The 21,501-nt window shown below is 52.1% G+C and overlaps 1 protein-coding gene across 1 annotated transcript in view; it reads right to left on the bottom strand.

The window, feature by feature from the left end:
* The window catches only part of LOC122364046 (junctophilin-1-like), a 36,412-nt gene extending 20,447 nt beyond the window's left edge, over nucleotides 1-15,965 (bottom strand). The window contains exons 1-2 of the mRNA XM_043334083.1: nucleotides 15,693-15,965; nucleotides 6,741-6,952 (exon numbers count right to left, since the gene is read on the bottom strand). Coding sequence (XP_043190018.1) covers nucleotides 6,741-6,952; nucleotides 15,693-15,886 — 406 coding nt within the window. The 5' untranslated portion in view covers nucleotides 15,887-15,965. The remainder of the gene's footprint in view (nucleotides 1-6,740; nucleotides 6,953-15,692) is intronic.
* Nucleotides 15,966-21,501: the final 5,536 nt, after the last annotated feature.

A 21,501-nucleotide genomic window follows, 5' to 3' on the forward strand; every position in this document is an offset into this window, starting at 1 on the left:
GAGCCGGATATTCAGAGTCTTATTGCTGATAGACACCAAATTGAAATCCCACATATTATGCATCAAAATGTTCGTTATGAAGTTGCCGACTGGTCAGTGCAAAGTTTTTGGTATACTTTTTCCCTGACTAAGATGTACTATAGCTTTTTTATGAAGGCTCTCCTACAGTGATTCTGGAATATAACTGCAAAGTTTAGGTAAGGAAACAACAGGTAGTCCCATCTAGTTCCACTCTGATTTTTTGTGAGATGAAGTAGGATTTAAATCTATACCAGGGCAACATAAAAGCTAACTGCGCATATTTGCGCAAAATTTGCAGGAGCCGCTCTTCCTACCCAACTACCGCCCGCCCCGCCCCAGTTTCGGCTCGGTCGCCGCGCCCGGCTTACGCTGACCTGTGTGGCCTGCACGCATCCATGCGTAGTTGACTGGTCATTAAAAACAGATGCGCTTGAGTTTATGAATTTTGTGAAAAGCGCGTTTTATGTATGCATGCATTTATGTATGTATTGACATCAAAAGCCTTCCACATATTGCGTGGCGATTACGGCTTGCATTTAGAGAGCCTTGCTATTGACAACCATCACTCGGCTGAAGAAAGTGGAAATTGAAACCTTCGTGAATATAAGACGCTGCAAATATAGGACACCTGTCACTGAAGTCGGGTTACCTTGGGCCGTCTTTTTATATTAGATCACAATTCCGGTATTTAACCCTGGCCGGACTGATTGGTTTTCTACATTGACCGGGGAGTGTTGGTACAACTCCCTCGCCGTTTCGCCTCTAATTGAGCTAGAGCCTCGCGGAAAAAACAAGCTTGTGTCCCGTTATAAGACGCAAAAATTAGGTACTACCCGATTTTAAGGTCTTAGGTCAGCCAGTGACCTCTTAGGTCAGGTAAGTGCCACAAGGCACGGGCTCGGTTTTAGGTTAATTACTTTGCCAAAAATGGTCGCACTGCCGCGATTTTGGCATAATCGTGTTTGTCTAGCTCAGGCGCGTTGAATGCTATACTTGGTGTTCGGGTGAAGTCAACTTAACCCTCGCCGGCACAGGCCATTTTGCGTCCTTCGACGGCACAAGGGGGAGGGGTGGTACGACCCCCCTCGCGTTTGGCCCCTGATCGAGCTAGAGCCTCGCGGAAAAAACGAGCGTGTTGCCCGTCACGAGAGGAAGCCGACGATACCCAACTTTAAGGTCCTAGGTCATCGGGTGACCTTCCAGGTCAGGTCAATGACCCGAAAACCGGGAAAATCGGGACCTGTTAGAAAGTTGTAAATTGTGGCTGCTATGTGGTTTTCCGGGGTGCTGATCACGAATATCGTATTAGTTTTGATCAGAGATGATGTCTTTAAGCATTTAGACCAGGTTGGGTCAGGTCAGGTCAGGTCAACCGGTAGGGGTTGCGACGGGTATTCGTAATACGTGTCAACCGCCTCTGACAGCTTCGTAACATTATACGAAGGCGCCAAAACTACTTCGTAAATGTTCAAATGGTTGCTAAATTAGAATTCAGCTCAAAAACTAGCCTAGAAACATGTAAAACTCGAAAAAGTGAACCGAGGTCACCCGAGGTCACCAAAGGTCAATGACCTGACCTTCAGGTGACCTTGACACCCATCCTAATGTATGGGAGCAACATCAAATCACATGTTTGAACGTTTGAAACCACGAAAAGCTTGCAAACGCGCGGCTAATGCGAGCCGATATACGCCGAATCGCGATTTCGGCCAAACATGGTCACGGAAAAGAGGTCACAGGTCAAATGTCATTGGGGTCAGGGTCATGAAATTTTCAGGGTAGGTGTAAAATTGATCAATGCGATGGTACTGAAAGTTTCGTCGCGATCGGCCGCTTTTTACGCGAGTTATTCGCGAAAAACCTTAGGGGGGTTGCATCATCAACCTCGGGTCAAGGTCAGGTCGGAGCCCCTCAGGTCACGAAAATGGTTGAAGGAGGTCATATCGCATATCATTCGATTCGGCAGGTCTTCCTGAGTCCAATGGTGGCTTTCCCGACTCTCTAGCTCCATCTGATCAGGAGTTATTGACGAACAACTTACATGGCCTTAGTGACGTCATAAATGACGTCACGCAAAGTCAACAATGCTAAAGTCAAGCACTGGACCTTGCAAGGAGTGCATGAAACCATTCCCGGTGCCGGAATAGCAGCTCCCAATTTCCCTTGTTGACTTAAAGTGGTGCTAGATCCTGTATTATACTCAATTATGACGTCATAACTTAACAGATTCACGTCATATATTTAGTGCTTGACATCCAAATGATAGCTTACATATGACAGAGAAGGTATGCAAAGTTTTATGAAGTTTGCTTCACTAGTTGTGGAATAACAAGCAAAAAACTTTTGCGGAAAGGCCGCTGGCCTCTCGCTGGAGCGTTTCCGACCAGTGTGCGCCGCCGCCGTCCAAGGTCACCCAAGGTCGCGGAGGCCATACAAGGCCGGGGCGAGGAACGTCGGGTCGCCGCGTGCGCCGCGCCTCAGGCGGCCCGTGACCGGTGACCGTTCGCGGCGGCGGCACAGAGTTCGAGGATGGGTCCCACACGGCATTGCGGGTGGCACAGGAGGGACAGGAGGGATAGTGTAGGGACAGTGTTCTTTGTCTTTGGCTTTAGTTGTTTAGGTACTGCTCTTCGGACCTAACAGTGTTCATAAGTCGCTGTTTATCGTAAATACAAGGGTAATACCGAGTTTTCCAAGGCCAGGAAGGGTGACACGCAAAGGGTTACACGAAACCAGAGTGGGCCATAAAAGGTCAGGACAAGTCACTTTAGAGATCAGTCTTAGTGAAAAAGGACCAGGCCAGGCCACAAGGATTCAGAATGGGACGCACTGGATCATGGCTGGTCACACAGGCTAAAAAACCGCCGTGCGGGAGCTGGTCGGTCATACTGGAAATCGATCAGGTCATGGGGTGGGACGTGGGTAGGATAGGTGCAGAACCAGCCAAAGTTCCAGGAGCAGCGCGGAAGGTGAAATAAGGACAAGGCTCGGTCACGGCGCCGAAGGCGGCACCTGATAGGCTGGTCCCAACCGCCGTTCGCCGGGTCGATGCCGGAAACGACGCCCTCGGAATATTTATAGGGTATGAGGGGACTTATGGTGGAGACAATTAACTGTCAGGGCTGTTCAGCGGTGAAAATTTACCACAAAAGCTCGCTAAAGACAACTAGCCTGGTTTTATGTCGGGTCATCAAGTGTTGTCCCGCGAATTACGGCCATAGCTTGTGACGTTTATTCGGTGTGCCCCGTCAAATTGTAGCGCTCGGCGGCGGCGACACCGACGCGTGACCATTGCACCTAACGCTCATCGAGCAGTTTGGAGCCAACACTAACACAACTTTCACCACGGTGATTTCGACCTTCGATCCTAACTCGTCTAGCCTCAACAACGGCAATTTCGAAGTTACAGCGCCTCATTTTGCACACAGAAGCCTAATCGCTGTCACATAATGGGGTGTTCCACGCTGTTTGAAATGAATCGGATGCCCTCAGGCAGACGACCGAGACAGAACGACAGAGTTATATGATAATACAGTCTTTCTGAATCGGCAGATCGCAGGACAGGACCTACACACGAAGTAGATGCCGATTCAGTGTAGTGATTCCGCCACAGCGGTGTCTGCACTGGGGTGAGATAGGGTAGAGAAGGCGCCCAATATGCCGTCCCGTCGGCCGGCGGGGTGGGAAGGGGGAGCGGTCGCCCAGTATGCCGTCCCATCGGTCGGCGGGGTGGGGAGGGGAGGGAGGAGCGGTCGCCCAGTATGCCGTCCCATCGGTCGGTGGGCGGGTCGCCCTGGCCCGCCGCCAGGTCGGGGCATGCCTCTGCGGACAGTGACTGTGAGTCAGCCGGACCCCGCTCTCCATCACTGGCGTCCCACCGTTACATCATCCTCTACCATTCCACCGTTCCGCCATTCTACCGTTCAACCGTCTCATCGTATCACTACTGTTCCGCCGTCCACCGCCATATCGTTCTCCGCCGTTCCACCACTACATCGTCTTCCACCGTTCTACCGTTCGTTTAGCACTCTCGCTGCTCTGCCGTCCAACCGTTAGATCGTCCCAGCGTCACACTGTCCTCCTGTCTCCCGTCGCACCGTAACATTGTTCCGCCACCGTTCCACCGTCCAGCCGCTCTTACCGTCCCACTATTCCACCGTCCAGCCGCTCTTACTGTCCCACTATTCCACCGTCCAGCCGCTCTTACCGTCCCACTATTCCACCGTCCAGCCGCTCTTACCGTCCCACTATTCCACCGTCCAGCCGCTCTTACCGTCCCACTATTCCACCGTCCAGCCGCTCTTACCGTCCCACTATTCCACCGTCCAGCCACTCTTACCGTCCCACTATATTCCACCGTCTCACCCATAACGTCTAACTACCGTCTTATCTACTATGCCGTCCCGTCTTCTTACAAGTGAACCTCTATCCTCTGAGCACCGTCTCGCACAGTTTCAGCTACGGCGTTGCGAGTTGGACCATTTACATGACCATTTAACAGTCATGCGTAGCCGATAGATGAACTTAGCTGTGCTGTGGTAGATGTATAGCATTTGAGCTGTCAACGCAGAACTCGCAACAGACATTTGCTAAGCAGCGATGCATGCTGCATTTCCTGTCTGCGGCAGCTGGCAGATATATGGTCGCCTTCATTCAGACTGCGCCTTCATTTGGATCCATTCAGACTGTCACCGTCTAGCGATTAGGAGAAACGCGACATCAATTCAGTAACGTCACATGGGAAACATTATTAAGCGCGGCAGTCTAGAAGCCACATTCCGGATATTGCAGTCGCGTGCAGCAAAAAGTGAAGGTAACTTCCCAATCTCCGCTATCACGCTGTACTGTGTATCAGTTTAGTGCATTCCTTCCGGGAAGGTGGGGCCGATTGTGCCAAATTGGCAGCGCTCGCGGGTCGCCCCGCCGGCCCGGCCAGCCAGCCTCCGACCGGTGCCAGGTGTCCAGCATTGGCCGCCGAATACCTCAGCCCGCTTGAAAACAAGCCAAACACACCACTGTTCGCGTCTCAGCGCCCATCATCACAGCAGTAACGGCTTCGATGGCTCTTTGTTAGTCGAATACCGCAGGCACCCATCTCGTTATGCAGCACAATGTATGTAGGTAATCTGTAATGTCAGTTCCGGCATGTATGCAGGAACGCCGTGAGATGGCACGTCCGTTTTCCAATTTTCCGCAGAACTTTAGTGTATTACATGGGACGAATGGGCTTGGAATGACGCAGTGCGGCTGCACCCGGCGCCTCTGTCTCGAGGGGACGGGGGCTGGACCAACCGACACCCATTCTCTCCTTCCAGACAGTTCTCCGCGGTCACGAGGCGGGGCGGCGCCACATATAAAATATAGCTGGGATGGACCCCAGTGAGACTGACATCGCAGGACGCTGCTATCCACTACAAAGACACCGATACTGGCGCTGCAAGCACCGATACTGACGCTCACACGAGCACCGATACCGACACAACTACTGACACTGACACTGACACTAACACCACTGACATTGGCTAGGACTCGGTCATTACAAGAACAAAGGTTTTGACACTGACACCAACACCAACACCGGCATCAGCAAGAATGACGGTTATGACAACGACATTGACACCGCAACAACGATATCTGTCGGTCGTCACTTACACCGGCATTAGCATGAACAATGACTTTGACACCTACACGAACACCAACACTGACACTGCAGTAGATACAGGCACGGACGCACCAAGACACCCGACACCGTAAATGTAGCCGAGATCGACGTCAATGCTGACACCGATACCAGCACCGGAACACTAATGGCGGTGCCGGCGATATTGACACCGGCATCGATCCTGCTGCCCGCGCCTCCCCCCGGGTGACTTTGGAGGCTGGAGCCCTAGCTGGAGGGCAGATAGACAGAGAGACAGACAGACAGACAGACAGACAGAATAGATAGACTAGAGTTACTGATGAACAGACTAACAAACATTTTAACTATGACACACAAACAAAAATTTCCCGTGCAATACCTTCGGGGACAAGAAAGCGAACCGGATTGCCGGAAGTTCACTCAGCATTATGCTTGTAAAAAAAAACTTCACCATGCAGCCTGGCTGCATAGCACATGCACAGCGTCGCAATGCAGCAATACGGCCTGATTGCGGGCCACTGTTTCCCCGCCGCCCTTCCAGGGACTGTCAGGGGGAAGGCTGCCAGGCGGTACAGCAGCGGTCCCCTCTGGTGTCTGTCTGACGCCGATCGCATCTGGCAGCGGTGGGACAGCCGGCTGATCACAGATGGTCAGCTGGCCCCGAATGGATACTGACAGTGGACAATGGACAGAGTGGACAATAGACATTGGACAGGAGTTACGTGGTGAGGGTGTTCATTGTCCAATGTCACGATCAAAATAGGCGCTGGTCGAAGTGATTACAAGACCTATTGCAGTTTTCATTTTAAAATTTATCTCGTGGCTAGTAGCAATATCGATACCGACGTGTTGACACTACGCTGCAAAACAATGTTGCCACTTAATCTGCACTACCAATGACTTTATTGAGACCCACCAGGCTTGACCGGGACACACTGAGCCAGCTAAGACCCACCTGAGTTCACTGGGTTGGGACCCTCCTGGCCCGTGCGGGACCCACCTGAGTTCACTAGGACCCTCCTGGCCCGTGCGGGACCCACCTGAGTTCACTGGGTCACTCCTGGCCCGTGGGACCCACCTGAGTCTGCGTACGTCTCGGAGCCGTAGCCGTCCTGCAGGCCGTTGGCCCAGGTGCCCTCGTATTTGGCCGACGAGGTGGTCGACTGGCGCACGCCGTAGCGGCCCTTGAAGCCCTGCGTCCACTCGCCGCGGTAGAGCCATCGGCCGCGTGTTTCCACACCCAGACCGTGGCGCCGCCCGTTTTGCCAGTGACCCTCGTACGTGCTGCCGCTGAAACACAGAGGTCACAGGTCAGCAACAGGGGTGTAGGGCGGAGCTGGTCAGCACAGGTCCACTGAGGTCAACACAGGTCAGACCACGTCAGCGTGAGGTTATCAGGGTCATTATGTCAGAGTCAGAAGGATCGACGGAATTCAAGGTCTATACCCCGGTGGCGCAGCCAAGAGTACCGGGGGAGAATGATTACGGAAGAAGCTTTGAATGTGATAACATTTACGAAAAATTATCATGAAGGCTCTAATAAAGTGAAAAACGGTTAGGGAATTCCACGCCAGTAAGATGCGTTCAACGTCTCGTTGGATGTCTAATGGAAGCGCGTCTATAGCATAATCCATAAACACATCTTGTCCTCCCCAATTCCGTCTACAAATGCTCGGTGCCGTCTCAATTTATGGACATCGACTTGGAAACTACGCGCAGCCTTCAACACAAATGCGTCACAAACACCCAATTTATGCATCCAGCCCTATGACGATTAGCAGATCATTATTGTAATGATGTCTACCTTTGACATTACTGTTGCATCATACGACTGAATCCGATGTGCGACACACAGGTGCCGGACGTTGTGTGAGTAGGTAGAATACCCGGACGCTAATGACTCAGTACATACAGCAGATATATAGGCACGGCAGAGTTATAACAGGAGTTCGATGTCGATTGTTGTAAGAGTGTCGTAATAAAATTGATCTAGTAGTCGTTTCCAAGTGGTAATGCCCTCCATTGTACACGCAGAAAATACCTGCAAGCTCCGTGGAGCAAATGTTAATAGTTTTGGACAATTTATGATGTAATACCACCGGATGTTTGCACTATGCGGGCCTGACGAATGCGATATATTACGCGTCGTCGTCAGCACGTGTGTATATAAAGTCATTGCCAGCTCTTAGCAGTCAAGAACACAGACAGCAGCGCTGCTAGCTCAACGTTCTTCCGATACTCACAGGAACCAACCGAAGTTCCGTGACCATTGTGTTCTCTGAATCCGTGTCTGAGCTTTTCCACCCTGAGCCATATCACTAGCATGCGAGCACACAACCCAGTGCAGTGAGTAAGTGGCTCAGGTCAAAGGGGACGGCTCAACCGAGCTCAGTCCAGCGAATAGATGGCCCAGTCCAGCATCTACATAAACGGCTCAGTCCGGCGGGTTGGCAATTCAGTCCAGCAAATGGCCGGCTCCGTCCGGTGAGCAAGCGACTCAGTCCAGCGAGAAAATGGCTCAGTCCAGCAAGCAGACCATTCAAATGTAAGCAAGTCTCACTGCCAGCGAGCTGCCTGACCAGACCAACAAGCAGACTCGTCAACAGGCAAGCAGACACTCCAGCCCGACAGGAGAATCGTTTAGTTTGGTAAACAAACTGTCCAATGCCCAGCCTGACAATCGCCGCCCTGTCACGCCCCTTGAGTCCGGAGTCTAAAGACAATAGCGGCTCGGGGCCGGTCCAGAATCCGGCCCCGGGCCTGGCGGCCCCGGTGGGACCGGCGCCCGCCGACCGGCCGGCCCGGCCAACCCAAACAGACCTGGCCCGGTGACCTATCGCCGATGGCACCGCTTAGAGTTCGCAGAAGGACAGGTAAACCAAGAAAATATTTTTGGAGAGACACTACACGCTACTATTTTATGTTTTTCTTTTCTTTTTTCTTTTTTGCTTTTTGTTTTTGGTGGGGGATAATACAGCTTACATAGTAAAAAGACGACCGTAACGGGACACATGTATGTATATATTCGTTGGCGATAAGTCTTGCGCCTTTCGACGAATTCAGGATTTGGTAGACACGTCCACGTGGCAGGCACATTTTAACATTCCACAGCCTAAAACTTTGTGCAAAAGTACTTCAGAAGCCTGAATCATTTTCTGAAAATGTACGAGTTCAAGGAAAAGCCGCGTAATATTCATCAAGCAAAAGAAGACGACTAAGAGATCAAAGTCAGCTGGAGTTGCAATAACACTGCTGCTGTTCAAGCCCTATGAAAATACGCGTAATCCTGGGAATGTCCGAGACCCGGTCCGGGAAAAGAGTTTCCCGCTACTGCAATCAAGGCGTACACTATTGCTTATTCCGCCCTGCGCTGCGAGTGTGTGCATCCTAGTAAATGAGGGTATAGAGTCGGAGAACTCGGGTCCGAAGTCGTGACCGGCTCTACACGGTCGAACGGCTTTCCTGATCTGTGATTGTTTAGAGACGGATAACCTGACATATACACGATGCCGAGTGTCGACTATTTAAAAGGCGCAAAATATAAACATCCCGCAGCCTTCTATGCATTACCCCAGTTTGATTCCAGTGACCCGTGCTCGATTTCCGGTCTGGTCCGTTTTACCGCTGAGTCCTGTGGCTCACCAGTTTCTGGAAACAGAGAGCGCCTGTTTGGTGTTAGGACTTCGTTTATGTGATTATGGTTCTTCGCAACCAGCCATCCATCCGGATATCAGGCAGCCTTCCGCTATTCTCACACAGCACAAGACTTGCCCTTGTGCTCACGTGACCTATGACATCACCCCTGTCTGTCCCGGCTCAAACCACCAAGCACGCCGCAGTCCGCCGAGCTCATTAATATTGCGGGGCACGCTGTCCGACCACGGAGCTTAGCGCGGTTAGTGAGGCCCTCGACTTTTGTCGTTTCCGGGAAACGAGACCCGCCCGCAGGCCTGCGGGACTTTACTGGTCGGGTGCCGCGGCTGGGGTCTGTGACAGATACACCGTACTTTTAACAGCGGCAGTGGGAGCAGTGTTGAACGTTAGGTACTGGCTTCCATTGCCTTTACATCATTGTGCCGGGTGCATTGCGAGCACAAGTTGGTACGGTTTTGCTGGTAAAACAAAGAGTGGGGCGATATTTTCTGGCACCACGAAATAAATTAAAACAACTTGGTGTTTTTTCTAAGCATTATCTAATGCCTACCATTCTGTGTATATTACGTCGTGAGCTTCTATCGCTTTGTTACATAATCTTCATCAACCACGATCGAACTGCAAGAAGGATACTGGTAAATAAGTTCGTAATTTTTACCGTTTATATTTCTGGCAGCAACTCCTAAGGATGAACTTCGGTGAGTCCTATAACGGCAAAAACCGCCACAGATTCCGGCCGCTGACTAATTCATTTTACCGTTCCCGTTCCTTGACCAGATGTTTTTCCAACGTTGGAGAGCCCTCGGACTGCGGAGGGAAGAGTGACGACCTGCTCCGTTTGCCCGTCCGTCGGCTGCGTGACCTTGGAGGGTGGAGCTGACGGGGTCAGTCGGTACGGTACGGCTTCCTGGTTGTTGGGGGCGACCTTTTGTTCCCCGGCCGCAGCCCGCTAAGCCGCAGTGCAACACCGACCGCGGGGTCGAGTAATGGTGCAAAGAAATGCACGAATAAAGGACAAATGGGGACGGAATTCAGCCCGCAGTAGGGCTAGCGATGACTGACAGTAAGAGGCTGAACACTGAAGCTGACGCTGACGCTGAGCGCTGAGACTGAGCCAGAAAGCGAGCAAAGACCTACTGGCTTAGGCATGTAGTCGAGGAACAAAATAGGAATAAAAAATCATTCCCAGACATAAGAAGAAACTCGTCGGCTTACTTTTTGTTGAAAGCGCAGAAATACTTCTAAAATAAAGCCGTTTATCCGTCTGATGCGCAGGATTGTAGCGCCTAGGTTTATTATAATGCAATTGATTATGTTGCAATTGTGTGTTGGTGCTCTCATCATCCCAGCATTACGCAAACGCATACCAAAGCGGAATAACCTCAGCTTCATCTGCCTCTAGCGCAATTATACCCCCCTTGTGCTACACCGCCACCCTCAGCCCACCCTGCCAGCACCGCTCCTGCGGCCTCTGGTCGCGTTACAGTCCCCTCTGACCAACTCCGTGCAGATGGACCGCCCGTTCCGGCCGCTTGACGAGCTCCTCTCACTTCCGGGTTGAGGAGAGGGAGGAGGCGGCACCGGCGCCAATCACCACCGGCGCTCTGCCCGGTGCTCCGTCCCTCTGCCTGCCGCTCCGCCGCTCTACCTCAGCAGCCGACAGACAGTCTATATCCGAGCTGTCAGCGCTTGTCAAATACGCGTTCCGTTCTGAAGAGGGGTAGGATATGTCCGTCTGGGATATGGAGGGAGACTGTCTGGGCAGCCGGCAGGTACCGATTAAAATAGGCGCAGATTACCTACCACAAACGCAAAAGAAAGAAATGTGGCTCGTCAACAGTTCGCATCTACTGAGCTAATCTGGGTGCCTTTATGAATGCACATATCTGCCTGTACTTGCAAGAGATAAGATAATATGTATTTCTTGTAATCCGAGTATGACCGATGCTCAAATCCGAGCGCCGTACATAACATAGGTATAATTGAATGCTTGGTCATGCTCGGCAAAATTAAGTCTGCTTAACTTCCCTCAAGCATGAACAGAAGTTACGACATTTTCTCATCGGAACCATGGTTCATGTAGTTTATCCAGCACTTGGGGAAAGTTGCGTGTTTAAGGCTGTTGAATGAATACAAAATATCTTGCCGACTAACTTTGCAAAAGAGAAAGATAGCAAACGGCTTCCTTCAAATTTTATCCGATTCATCGAAGTTTTGACTACGCATTTCCAGGTACCAAGGCTTTACTTCCTACATTCTCTAGTCTCTGTGCTGAAAGAAAAATCGATTCAGCTGATAGCTCCCTCAGCAACCCAATCCACCACAAGATAAGAATCTGACCCATGCGCCTCCTCGCACCAGAAGATGCGTCTGTCCTGGCTCCCGCAGCCAAGTCATCAGCGAACCTATTTTTCTTCCATCTGTCTCCAATGATCCCTAATTATCTGCCAGATGACCGTATCCCCAGCAGCTGACTCGCTCCCCCACCACCTGACCCGTGCGCCATCAGCTGTGACCCAGTTGGGCCTCCTCAGGCGGGGGGGGGGGGTGGGGTGTTACGTCGGTCGATGTGTGGGCGCACAAACCGACCTCATACCGACACGACAGCCGCGGCGGGCCGTGGCCAACTGACTGACCGGCGGTGGATCACTGACCGGCCGCTGACGGCAGCGAGCGGGATGCACGGCTCGGCAATCCGGCACCGATATCACATGATAGTGGCCAAATAATTATTTTCAGATGTTGAACTTGAATAATAACCGAGCGATTTAACCAGTCACTTGTAGTTGATCGATTGTAACCAGTTAAGTATAACCGGCTGATTATTACCGGTGAGTTGTAAATGAAAGTTGTAAATGGTTAGTTGTAACTGGTCGACTATAACCAGTCAGCTATAACCGGTAGTTATAATTGGTATGTTATAACCAGTCAATCAAGACTGGTCGATTATAACTAGACGGTCGGTCAAAACAGTTCAGCTATAGCCGGTCAAGTATCCCGCGCACCGACGGGGGGGGGGCGGATATCGGCCCCCCCCTGAGGTTTTTCGTAGATAGCGGAAAAACCGCGCCGCGAAATTTGGTACGACTATTCTCTCATCAATTTTACACATTGTGTGCAAGTTTGAATCTCCTTACTTTTAAGGTCCGGTCACCAGGTCACTTTGAATGACCCAACCTCAAGTCACTTTTTTGCAACTTTGTCACCGTGCCAGAGCTACAGTATGTAGATGTCGGAGGCCTTTGAAAGTCGCAGGATGTTATGAGGTCATTAGTAGCTACAATTTGTATATCTCGGAATTTTGATATCGATGACCTAAGGTCAGGTCAATTTGGCGACCTCCCCATTATAAGTCAATGGGGGAAAATCAACTCCCTGTTTTCGGATGATCTCATTGTATTCAGCTCGTTAAGGCGCATCGAATGATATACATGATGACCTCGAGGTCACGTGACCCGAGGTCAACCTTTGACCTTGACCTTTCTAGGTCAGCATTTATATCATTCGATGTGGATTGACGAGAGGATCACGATGATGCCCTTAGTTTGTTCTTATCTTGACTGGTTCAAAAGTTATTCGAGAAAAAAAAAACTATCTCCATATCGAGTGCCACCATTTTGACTTTTTTGACCCTTGTGACGTCATCTTTGACCTGACCTGAAAATGGCCTTTGTAAAAATTGTATACCTTGTTCGTGCGTATCCCATGCCGTTTACCGCTTGTCGCTATCTTGTTTCGTTCTCGAGATCTCAGAGGGGGGGGGGCGGTCATCCGCCCCCCCCCGTCGGTTCTAAGTTGGCGCAGACCCCCGTCGGTGCGCGGGTTATAACAGGTCGGTTGTAGCCGGTCAGTTGTACCTAACCGGTCAAATATGACCATAGTCATCTATGTGGGTTTGTAAGTTTTGTAAAAGCTCTGCTATATGCAATGAATTCACATTTCTGTCCCAAGGAACTACTGAAACTTGAAAGTATCCATTCCAACGTGAATTGCACGCTATCATATACTAAGGCCTTCCTGCCATCAGTTTTACCTATTTTCGCAGCTGCATATGTAAACTATTGATCGGCCGATTCAGGGTCAAAGTAACAGCGCTCCCGGCACCGACCTAGTTGCCGGAGCAGAGTGAGTCCCCTCGCTCGATCGTCTCGGTGGGGGGCCTTTCCAGTGCCCTGCAGCTGTGACCTTGACCCGAATATCGAGAGAACGGTGTGCAGTGTGCACCCTCGGGGTCGAGCGACCCCGGTACACGAGTCCTTTGAGCAGCGTCCGACGACTGGCAGTTTCAACATCAAAGGTGCCGCGCTGCCCCTGAGTTGCGATTTGCTCTGACACTCCGTCGCTCAAGTCGGCCACTCCGGGCTAAACACATCGCGCTGTTTAGTTAATGTTTTAGTAGCGTACATGAGTTGTTGCATAATTTATGTTCCAGACGAATAGCATGCAAAGTAAATGCTGAGTTCTGATTTTTGCACAAGTATTAGTGATTTTAATTTGTTAAGTAGATCTGTATTTTACAGCAAATGTTGCTGTACCTAGAAGACACCTGCTGTGATGCACTTCGAGACCTTTGGCAGCGATTGCGAAAAAATTAAGTTAAGTGCTTAGGCGACATTCCAACACACTCAATGTCACGGACGTCGCCAATTTGCCGTCTCGGAAACACTCGCTACAAAAACACGTCGCCTGTGCCGTGTCTGCAGTGTTTCTCTATCACTTCATCTGACTCAGCGCCGTGCCATCCGAGCGTCAACACACAACTCATCGCGTCTCAAACCGAGCGGCGAATGGCCAACTGAGTCCAAAAACCCCGCGAATCATCACTTGGCCCCTCTACCGGGCTGCTACCATGATAGCCGCGCCGCGCCGGGCGGCTGTTCCTCTCTGGAATTCAGCCGTTCCGACGTCATCACCGGCCACTGACGTCACCAGGCTCGCGGCCAGCTGCCGAGCCGTTCGTCACCGAGGGCTGGCCGCCGCTGTCCCCCGAGACGTGACGCGACACTAAGTGACGTGACGTGAGTCACGTGACGTCCCCCCTCGCCGTCGGCAAAAGAATGTCGCCGGTGATCATTCAGCGGCTCAAGAATTCAGCCTGGACTTGGGTGAAAAGGAGGATAAATGACGCATTTGGACGATGCTTTGTTCGCAGGAATTCGATTTTAAGCTAAGTGAGCCGAGGGGCCAGCTGATCCGCATGCGAACAACGGCACTACTGAGAAACGAACTTCGCCTACATCCGGGCCGAGACACGAAAACTATCGCCCATGTAAGATTCGAGCAGCATAATTTATCCTCCGCAGTCCGCAGTGCAGACCTTATTTTGCGGTAGAACGTTGAGGCAAGAGTTTCCACGAAGAAGCAAGCGCCGCATTTCATCCAATTAAGTGCCGGATCGGCGAGCCAGCGTGACGTGTGTCGTGGAAGCCGGAACGTTCGTCGATGAAACTGCAGGGCTCAACGGAAGCTCCGGCCCAGCCGTGCAGCTTACTCTGCTGTGGACCCCAGGCGAAGGGCAGACAGTGTCACCAAGGATGATCGCTTGTTCGCGTGTCACCGCTCGACTGGACACCCCACCTTTGATCCGGAACGGTTTCTACCACGACCGATTACAGTTTATCGCCCTCTGTTCTGTCCATTCCCACAACCCACGGGTCCATCGTCCACCCGTGGCACCCCGTCTAGGCCCCGGCGACCCGGGGGCGACCCGGGCCGAGTGCAGGGGTCTATTCTGAGGCCAGACTCCGTGCGCCAGCTGTGACACAAGCGGCGTCAGGTCGGCGGCTCGGCCGGTGCCAGAAACTTCGGAGGAGCACCAGCGCGGCACAATGGCGCAAGTCAGCTGGGCTAGCCAGTTAGACTCAGGTGCGGTCAGACGGTCAGACGGTCAGACAGTCAGACGGTCAGACGGTCAAAGAGTTAGAAGGTCAGACCACGGCCAGGTACGGTCACACGATCAGACTATCGGGTAACCGAACTTTTAGACGGTTACGATGGTCAGACTGTTGAGTAATAAGTCAGACGGTCAACTCATCAGTCAAATAGTCAGACAGATGGTCAGATGACCCAACAGTCAGGAAGTTGGACGGCTAGGTGGTCAGGTCAAACGATCAAATTGTCAGACTTCCAGACAGAAAGACGGTTTAGCCAACCCGAGACAGACCATCAGACAATAACAGCAGATGTGACAGTTGGAAGATGGGGCAACCGTTCTTAGTCCCGGGTGGCCGCGCGGCGGCACAGAGACAGATCAAAGTAGCGGCACGCACCGGCAGCCCCCGGGTACAGGTGTAGCAGCGCGACGGCACGTCGCATCGATCGTCCCCACGCCGCCGTCAGGTAAACATCGGTCGGCCGCCGCCGGCGGGCCACTCACCTGGGCCAGGTGTAGACGCCGGACACCTCGAAGCCGTAGTGCCACGAGCCCGAGTACTCGCCCTGCGCCTTGGGGCCAGTGCAGACGCCGTGGCCGTGCGCCTTGCCGTCCTCCCAGCCGCCGCAGTACGTGCCGCCGTCGTCAAAGTCGAACCGGCCGCCGTTGACCTGCGGCTTAGCCGTGGGCAGCGCCATGGCCTCCGGTGGCGGCTCGCTGCGCGCCGCGCCCGCTCACTCGCCGCCGCTCGGACGCTGTCGCACCGCCGCCGCCGCCGCCGCGGCCTCCGTCGACGTCGTCGGCAGCGGCGATCGATCGGCGCGTGCGCGCGCGCCGTCGCGTCGGAGATAGCCGGGCAACGGATGCCGTGGCGGCGGGCCGGGCGGCGTGCCAGCGCGGACGGAGGCGCCGCGTCGGGCCGCCAGCTCGCGACCGCCGGCGACCGGCGCGATGACGGTGCCGCGTCACGCCACGCGCGCCGGTGTGAGCCGTGGCGCGTCACACTGCCGTCACAGGAAGTCCCACCACGGTTGTCTGAGCTGTCGGGCTGACTTGTTAAGCAGTGTTCTGTACTAATTAGCACGCTTTTTGAGTAGAGTTTTCAGCTGCACGGTGCAAGCCCCTATTGCTACTTTCATTGCCTTTCAATTAGACAGGATCATTACCCCTCGGTTGAGCGTGATATCAGATTTAATATCGAACCAAAACACTGGCTAACTCAGTTATCGTGCGTTGCAGAGTTGCTGTGGACTCAGGGTAAACAAGTCGAGCAAACAGACGCGCTGTTGCTGATCATAGTAGAAATGTTTCGCACCAAACATACATACATACATACATACAGGGTGGGGCAGCATAATCGGGAATGCTTTTTGGGCTCTGATCATGAGTAGGCATGGCATTATTTTTATAGATTATATTATGGCAATGAAACGCCCAAAAGTTGTGCATCATCTGACATGACTACATCCATGAGCATGCAACTTCCTGGAAAAGAGCAGCAAAATAGTTCGACGGTGCTCCAAGTGCTTTGCGCGCGCCCATAGACACTAATGTTAAACAAGTAAAACAAGAACATTTTGTTTAAAACCCTGCAATTCCACGTAAAGGTTGCTGGGCAGGTCAACGTGTTATCACGGACGATAAGGATTGTGTGGGGATACTTAGGACAACAGGTTAACGTAATCGTCGTAAAATAACTCTTAGCAGAGGACATACAAGATGACTCACTTGAATATAAGGAAGAAGCACTTGAGCATATTAAAAAGAAACAATGTTCAAAACTTCAGCGACAAAAAATCTTATCACCGACTGGAATACGATAAAAAAGAATGGCATGCCATATAGGGGATTGTATCGAGAATATTCCAGCGGTCATGCAAAGTAAACATCCTGTTGGGGTGATGGACCTATGGGTGGTCTTCAAGGGAGGTGCACGTGGTGCACCCTACTTCATCGAGCCCGGATAAAATGAGCACCTCTGGTAAATACAACCGCACTCTGGCAGACTCACGTGGAGCCGTCGGAAGAGAGGATCACTGACGGTCCAAATCACGTCTTACGAGGACTCTGTCCGTGCTGGTACTGCAGTGAGGACGACATGTTATTGTGTAGGGCACCTCCACCTGAGATGAACCAAAAACTTCTGGTCCTTCAACTCCGCCGATTTAAATCCGACCAAATTCTTTACATGGAGCGTTTTTTGGTAGAAGTTTAATGAACAACTTATCATTAGTAAAAACAGTCTTCAGTGCAAGGTACGAAGCTGATGGGCGATCATGGACAAGCAGGAGGTTGCACGTGCATGCGCGTGCTTTTGGACCCGCCTTGAGAAGGTCATCGACGCCGAGGGCGGTCAAATAGGATGAGGGATAGGTAAAAGGTGACCGATTGATAGGATGTTGCTAAAATAGTGCTTGGAGCTATATTTTTAGATTCATGACCAAATAATCCCGTTTGATATTTATTCCCGATTATGCTGCCCCACCCTGTACATAAAGGTTTATTTGACCACGTGACAGTCAACGACTGGTAAAAAGGCCGTACATGAGCTGTGCAATGGTGGCACCACATGAAGAAGTGAAAAGCACCACAAAAATTAAAAACACAGTGCATTTCAAAAGAGCTCCGAACATATCTACGTGGGGATCACATCCTGTTCATTAGATCTATGAGTACAGGCACAGTGGACTTTTTATACCGCTCAGTTTTGGCCCGCGGTACGACAAACTTTCGCTGCCGGCGCAGAGGGCGCCTCACATTTGCCAGCTGCTCGCCCGGGTACAGTGGGTGGGCGGGGTTGGCGAGGATGTCGGCCGCCAGCTTGCAGAGGACAGCATCGCGACGCTCACTCAGAGTCTCGAGGTTGAGAAGCTGGCAGGCAGAGGCGTAGTCGGTGTAGTTTTCGTATCCTATCATGATTTTGCAAGCTCTTTTCTGAACTTGCTCGATTGCTTGTGCTTGTTGCTGTGTCAGTCCCGTGTGCCACAGTTGAGAGCAGTATTCCAGACATGGACGAATGAAGCTGATGTAGACGGCGCGGATATCGCTCAGATCTGCATGGAACTGACGGAGGACTGTGAGCATGAACAGCCTGCGAGAGGCGTTTTTTGTGATATGATTTGTATTTGCCGTCCACTTTAACCCACGAGCCGCTGGGGGGGGGCATAAAGTTGCCCCCCCTTTACGTTTTGTGAAATATCTCCGAAACCTGATGAGCTACGACCGTGAAACTTGGCATAGCTTCAAATGAATACCTAGGCAATATTTGAGGAAAGTTTGGTGGTTGTAGCATCTAAGATGACGTCACAGTGACGTCATAAAGTTTTGCCGTTTTCCGATATGGATCGTTTCTGATGACGCTGAGCATGAAACTCGACTGTAAATGAACTAGACAGCACCTGCTGTCATCCTAAAACATCTTACTACACTTCCATCTAGTTTCTGACCAATAATCGGCCCTTTATATTCGGTCCCATATATGTGATGTATCGTGAGGAATATGAGAGTCGCAAATCTATAATTTCACTTATGACGTCACTGTGACGTCATTTCAAATGGGATCGACACCAAATTTAGACACAACCTCGGCTAGGTATTCAGGAAGATGTGTGCAAAGTTTCGCTTCTCTATCTCTTCGCGTTGCGACGATATCGTCGCAGAAGTAAAGGGGGGGCAACTTTATGCCCCCCCCCAGCGGCCGGCGGGTGGCGCGGAGGCCCAGCGGCCGCCGGGTTAAGTCAGAAGTAATATGGACTCCGAGAAGTTTCATGGTAGAGACGACAGGTACTGGTTCGTTGTTAATGATTACTGTGCCGTCCATATCCGTGTTGTGAGAGAAGTTGCAGATGAGTATATGACACTTTTTTCCGTTGATCTTCATGAGATTGTTCTCTGACCATGTTTCCAGAGTGGATGCGGCCGTCTGGGCTTTCTGAAGGACAATGTTTGCATCTCTTGCAGGAGACAGGATGCCGATACTGAGGTCGTCCACATACTTCCACCGATGATCTTCGGTAACTGCGCAGTCATTTATATGAGCCAAAAATGCAATCGGGGCGATTTTTGTCCCTTGGGGCGTTCCACACGTGGTAGTGAGCTCTGATGAGACAGGATTCGAGCCACCAAGTCGAACGACCTGTTTCCGCTCGTTGAGGAAGCTGGCTACTGTAGGCACGATGGAGGGACGAACTTGCTGGTCCAGTAGTTTCCTGAGCACGACATCATGGCTAACCAGGTCGAAGGCCTTGGAAAAATCGATCGCCAGGATGGCCGCAGCGTTTGAAGAGCTGTCTGTGTTCTTAGCCAGGAAGTCATATAGCGAGATCAGGTAATGTACCGTAGAGTAGCCTGGCCTGTTTCCGAACTGGTGTGGGTCAAGTGATGGGGTAATGTCAGCCATGATCCAGGTTGTCAAAAATCCTTCAAAGATTTTGGAGAAGAGCGGGGTGAGTGAAATGGGTCTAAGATCGTTGAAAGAGGTTGGAGGGTTGACCTTGGGAATGGGGGTGATGAAGGATAGCTTCCAAGCAGACGGAAATTTTCCGGAGGATAGCGAGGAGTTGAAGATGTGAGTGAGTGGCTGCGATAATTCGAAGGCAAACTCCTTGACCAGCCGTGCTGGTAGCTCATTCGGTGTGGTGGAGATGTTGGGGCGGATGCTGCTCAGTTCCCTCTGGACGTCAGCTCGTCGGATGACCGGTGGGGGTGCGTCCGCCGGTAGGTAGGCAGGGAATTCCCCCAGGTTGAGTGCCGGCAGCTGGGATGAGATAGATGCGAAGTGCTGGTTGACCGCTTCCGCCAGCGCCCCACCAGTCTCATACTCAGCGAAGTTAAGCTGTTCGTTCTTTACTCGGCCGGTCAGACTCTTGATTTGACGGTACCAAGTAGCCGGCTTTGCTGTCCTCATTCCTCGTATTTTCCTGTCGTAGAATTCCGCCTTGGCTTTGCGGCACAGATGAGTGGCCTTATTTCGTAGATGTCGCCACCGGTCGGACATGCCCTCGAGTCGGAAAACTCTGTGCTTCTGGGCAATGGCGTGTCGGACGGTGGCGGTGATGTGAGGCTTCCCTCGATGTCGCACTGGCAATGTTTTGGTAGGCAGAAACCGGTCTAGAGCAGTGGAGAGCGTTGACTGCAGCACCGCCACCTGTTCATCGGGGGAAGACGCCTCATATACGGGGGTCCAGTCATGTGCTGTGATCCACCTGCCGAATGCTCTAACTCCCGAGTCCGGCAGCATTCGCACGGTCGTTCGTTCCCTCGGTGTCGGCTGGATGGTGCGCGGTCGAGCGTGCACGATGACGTGCTTGGAGCGCCCGAGGGGCGACAGCATCACAGGCTCGTGATAATAGTCACCCAGATCGGTCAGGATGAGGTCCAGAACTGAGTCCCCGTGCGTGGGGGCTGTTACAATTTGATGCAAACCATTGAGCCGGCAGAGGGACTCAACTGGAAAGCTGTTGAAATCACCGCAGATGATAAATCGAGGGCAGTCATACAGGGTACGGAGCTCATCAATGGCGAACTGAAGGTGCTCCTCATATTTCACTCGCAGCTCTGCACACGAGCCTGGTGGGAAGTAGACTGTGGCGATGCAGATATTAGATGAACCTGCCGGAAGGTGTTTAGGCCGTAATTGAAGCCATATCACTTCAACGTCTTCCTCAGAGGGTTGGAGGCTATTCAGTAGCTTCACTGGAATAGACTGTCTGACGTAGCAGCCGACGCCACCTCCCCGACGATGCAGTCTGGGTCGCTGAAAGAAGCTGAAGCCGGGGAAATTTGCCTTGTCCTGATCGACCTGCCAGACTTCCGAGATGCAGACAACGTCAGGGGCATACTCCAGTATGTTCGCGTATAGCTCGTCCAATTTATTGTTGAGTGACGTGGGGTTGGTCAGGAAGATGGCTGGTGCTAGCTGTTTCCCTGATCCCAGTACCCTGCGAGTCTCCGCGATGCTGAGTCGGGCTGGGACCGTGATCGTTCGCTGTTGGTATCCTGCATCTCTAATGGCGATGGGACGGGGCCGCCGGTTAGATCCACAAATGGCACGGATTGGCTGATGTGAGCGGCGGACCAAATGTGTCAGGCGCGCTGGGAGACTGCTTCGGATGGTCTGGGCGATTTTGCTATTCGCACCACCCCTCACCCTCTCACGCCCCGCTAGAAGGTAAGCCCGGTCGTACGTGTTGTCAGCTGGCTTTCCACTGATGTTTGAATGACCGATGCTCAGAGTGTGCCGGGGCAGACATCGGTTGGTTTCACCCAGTGAAGGGTGGCGCTCTACACGGCGGGACCCACTGGCCCCAACGCC

The sequence above is a fragment of the Amphibalanus amphitrite genome, unplaced genomic scaffold, assembly GCF_019059575.1.
Source record: "Amphibalanus amphitrite isolate SeventyFive unplaced genomic scaffold, NRLGWU_Aamphi_draft 000653F_arrow, whole genome shotgun sequence".
Lineage (NCBI taxonomy): Eukaryota > Metazoa > Arthropoda > Thecostraca > Balanomorpha > Balanidae > Amphibalanus > Amphibalanus amphitrite.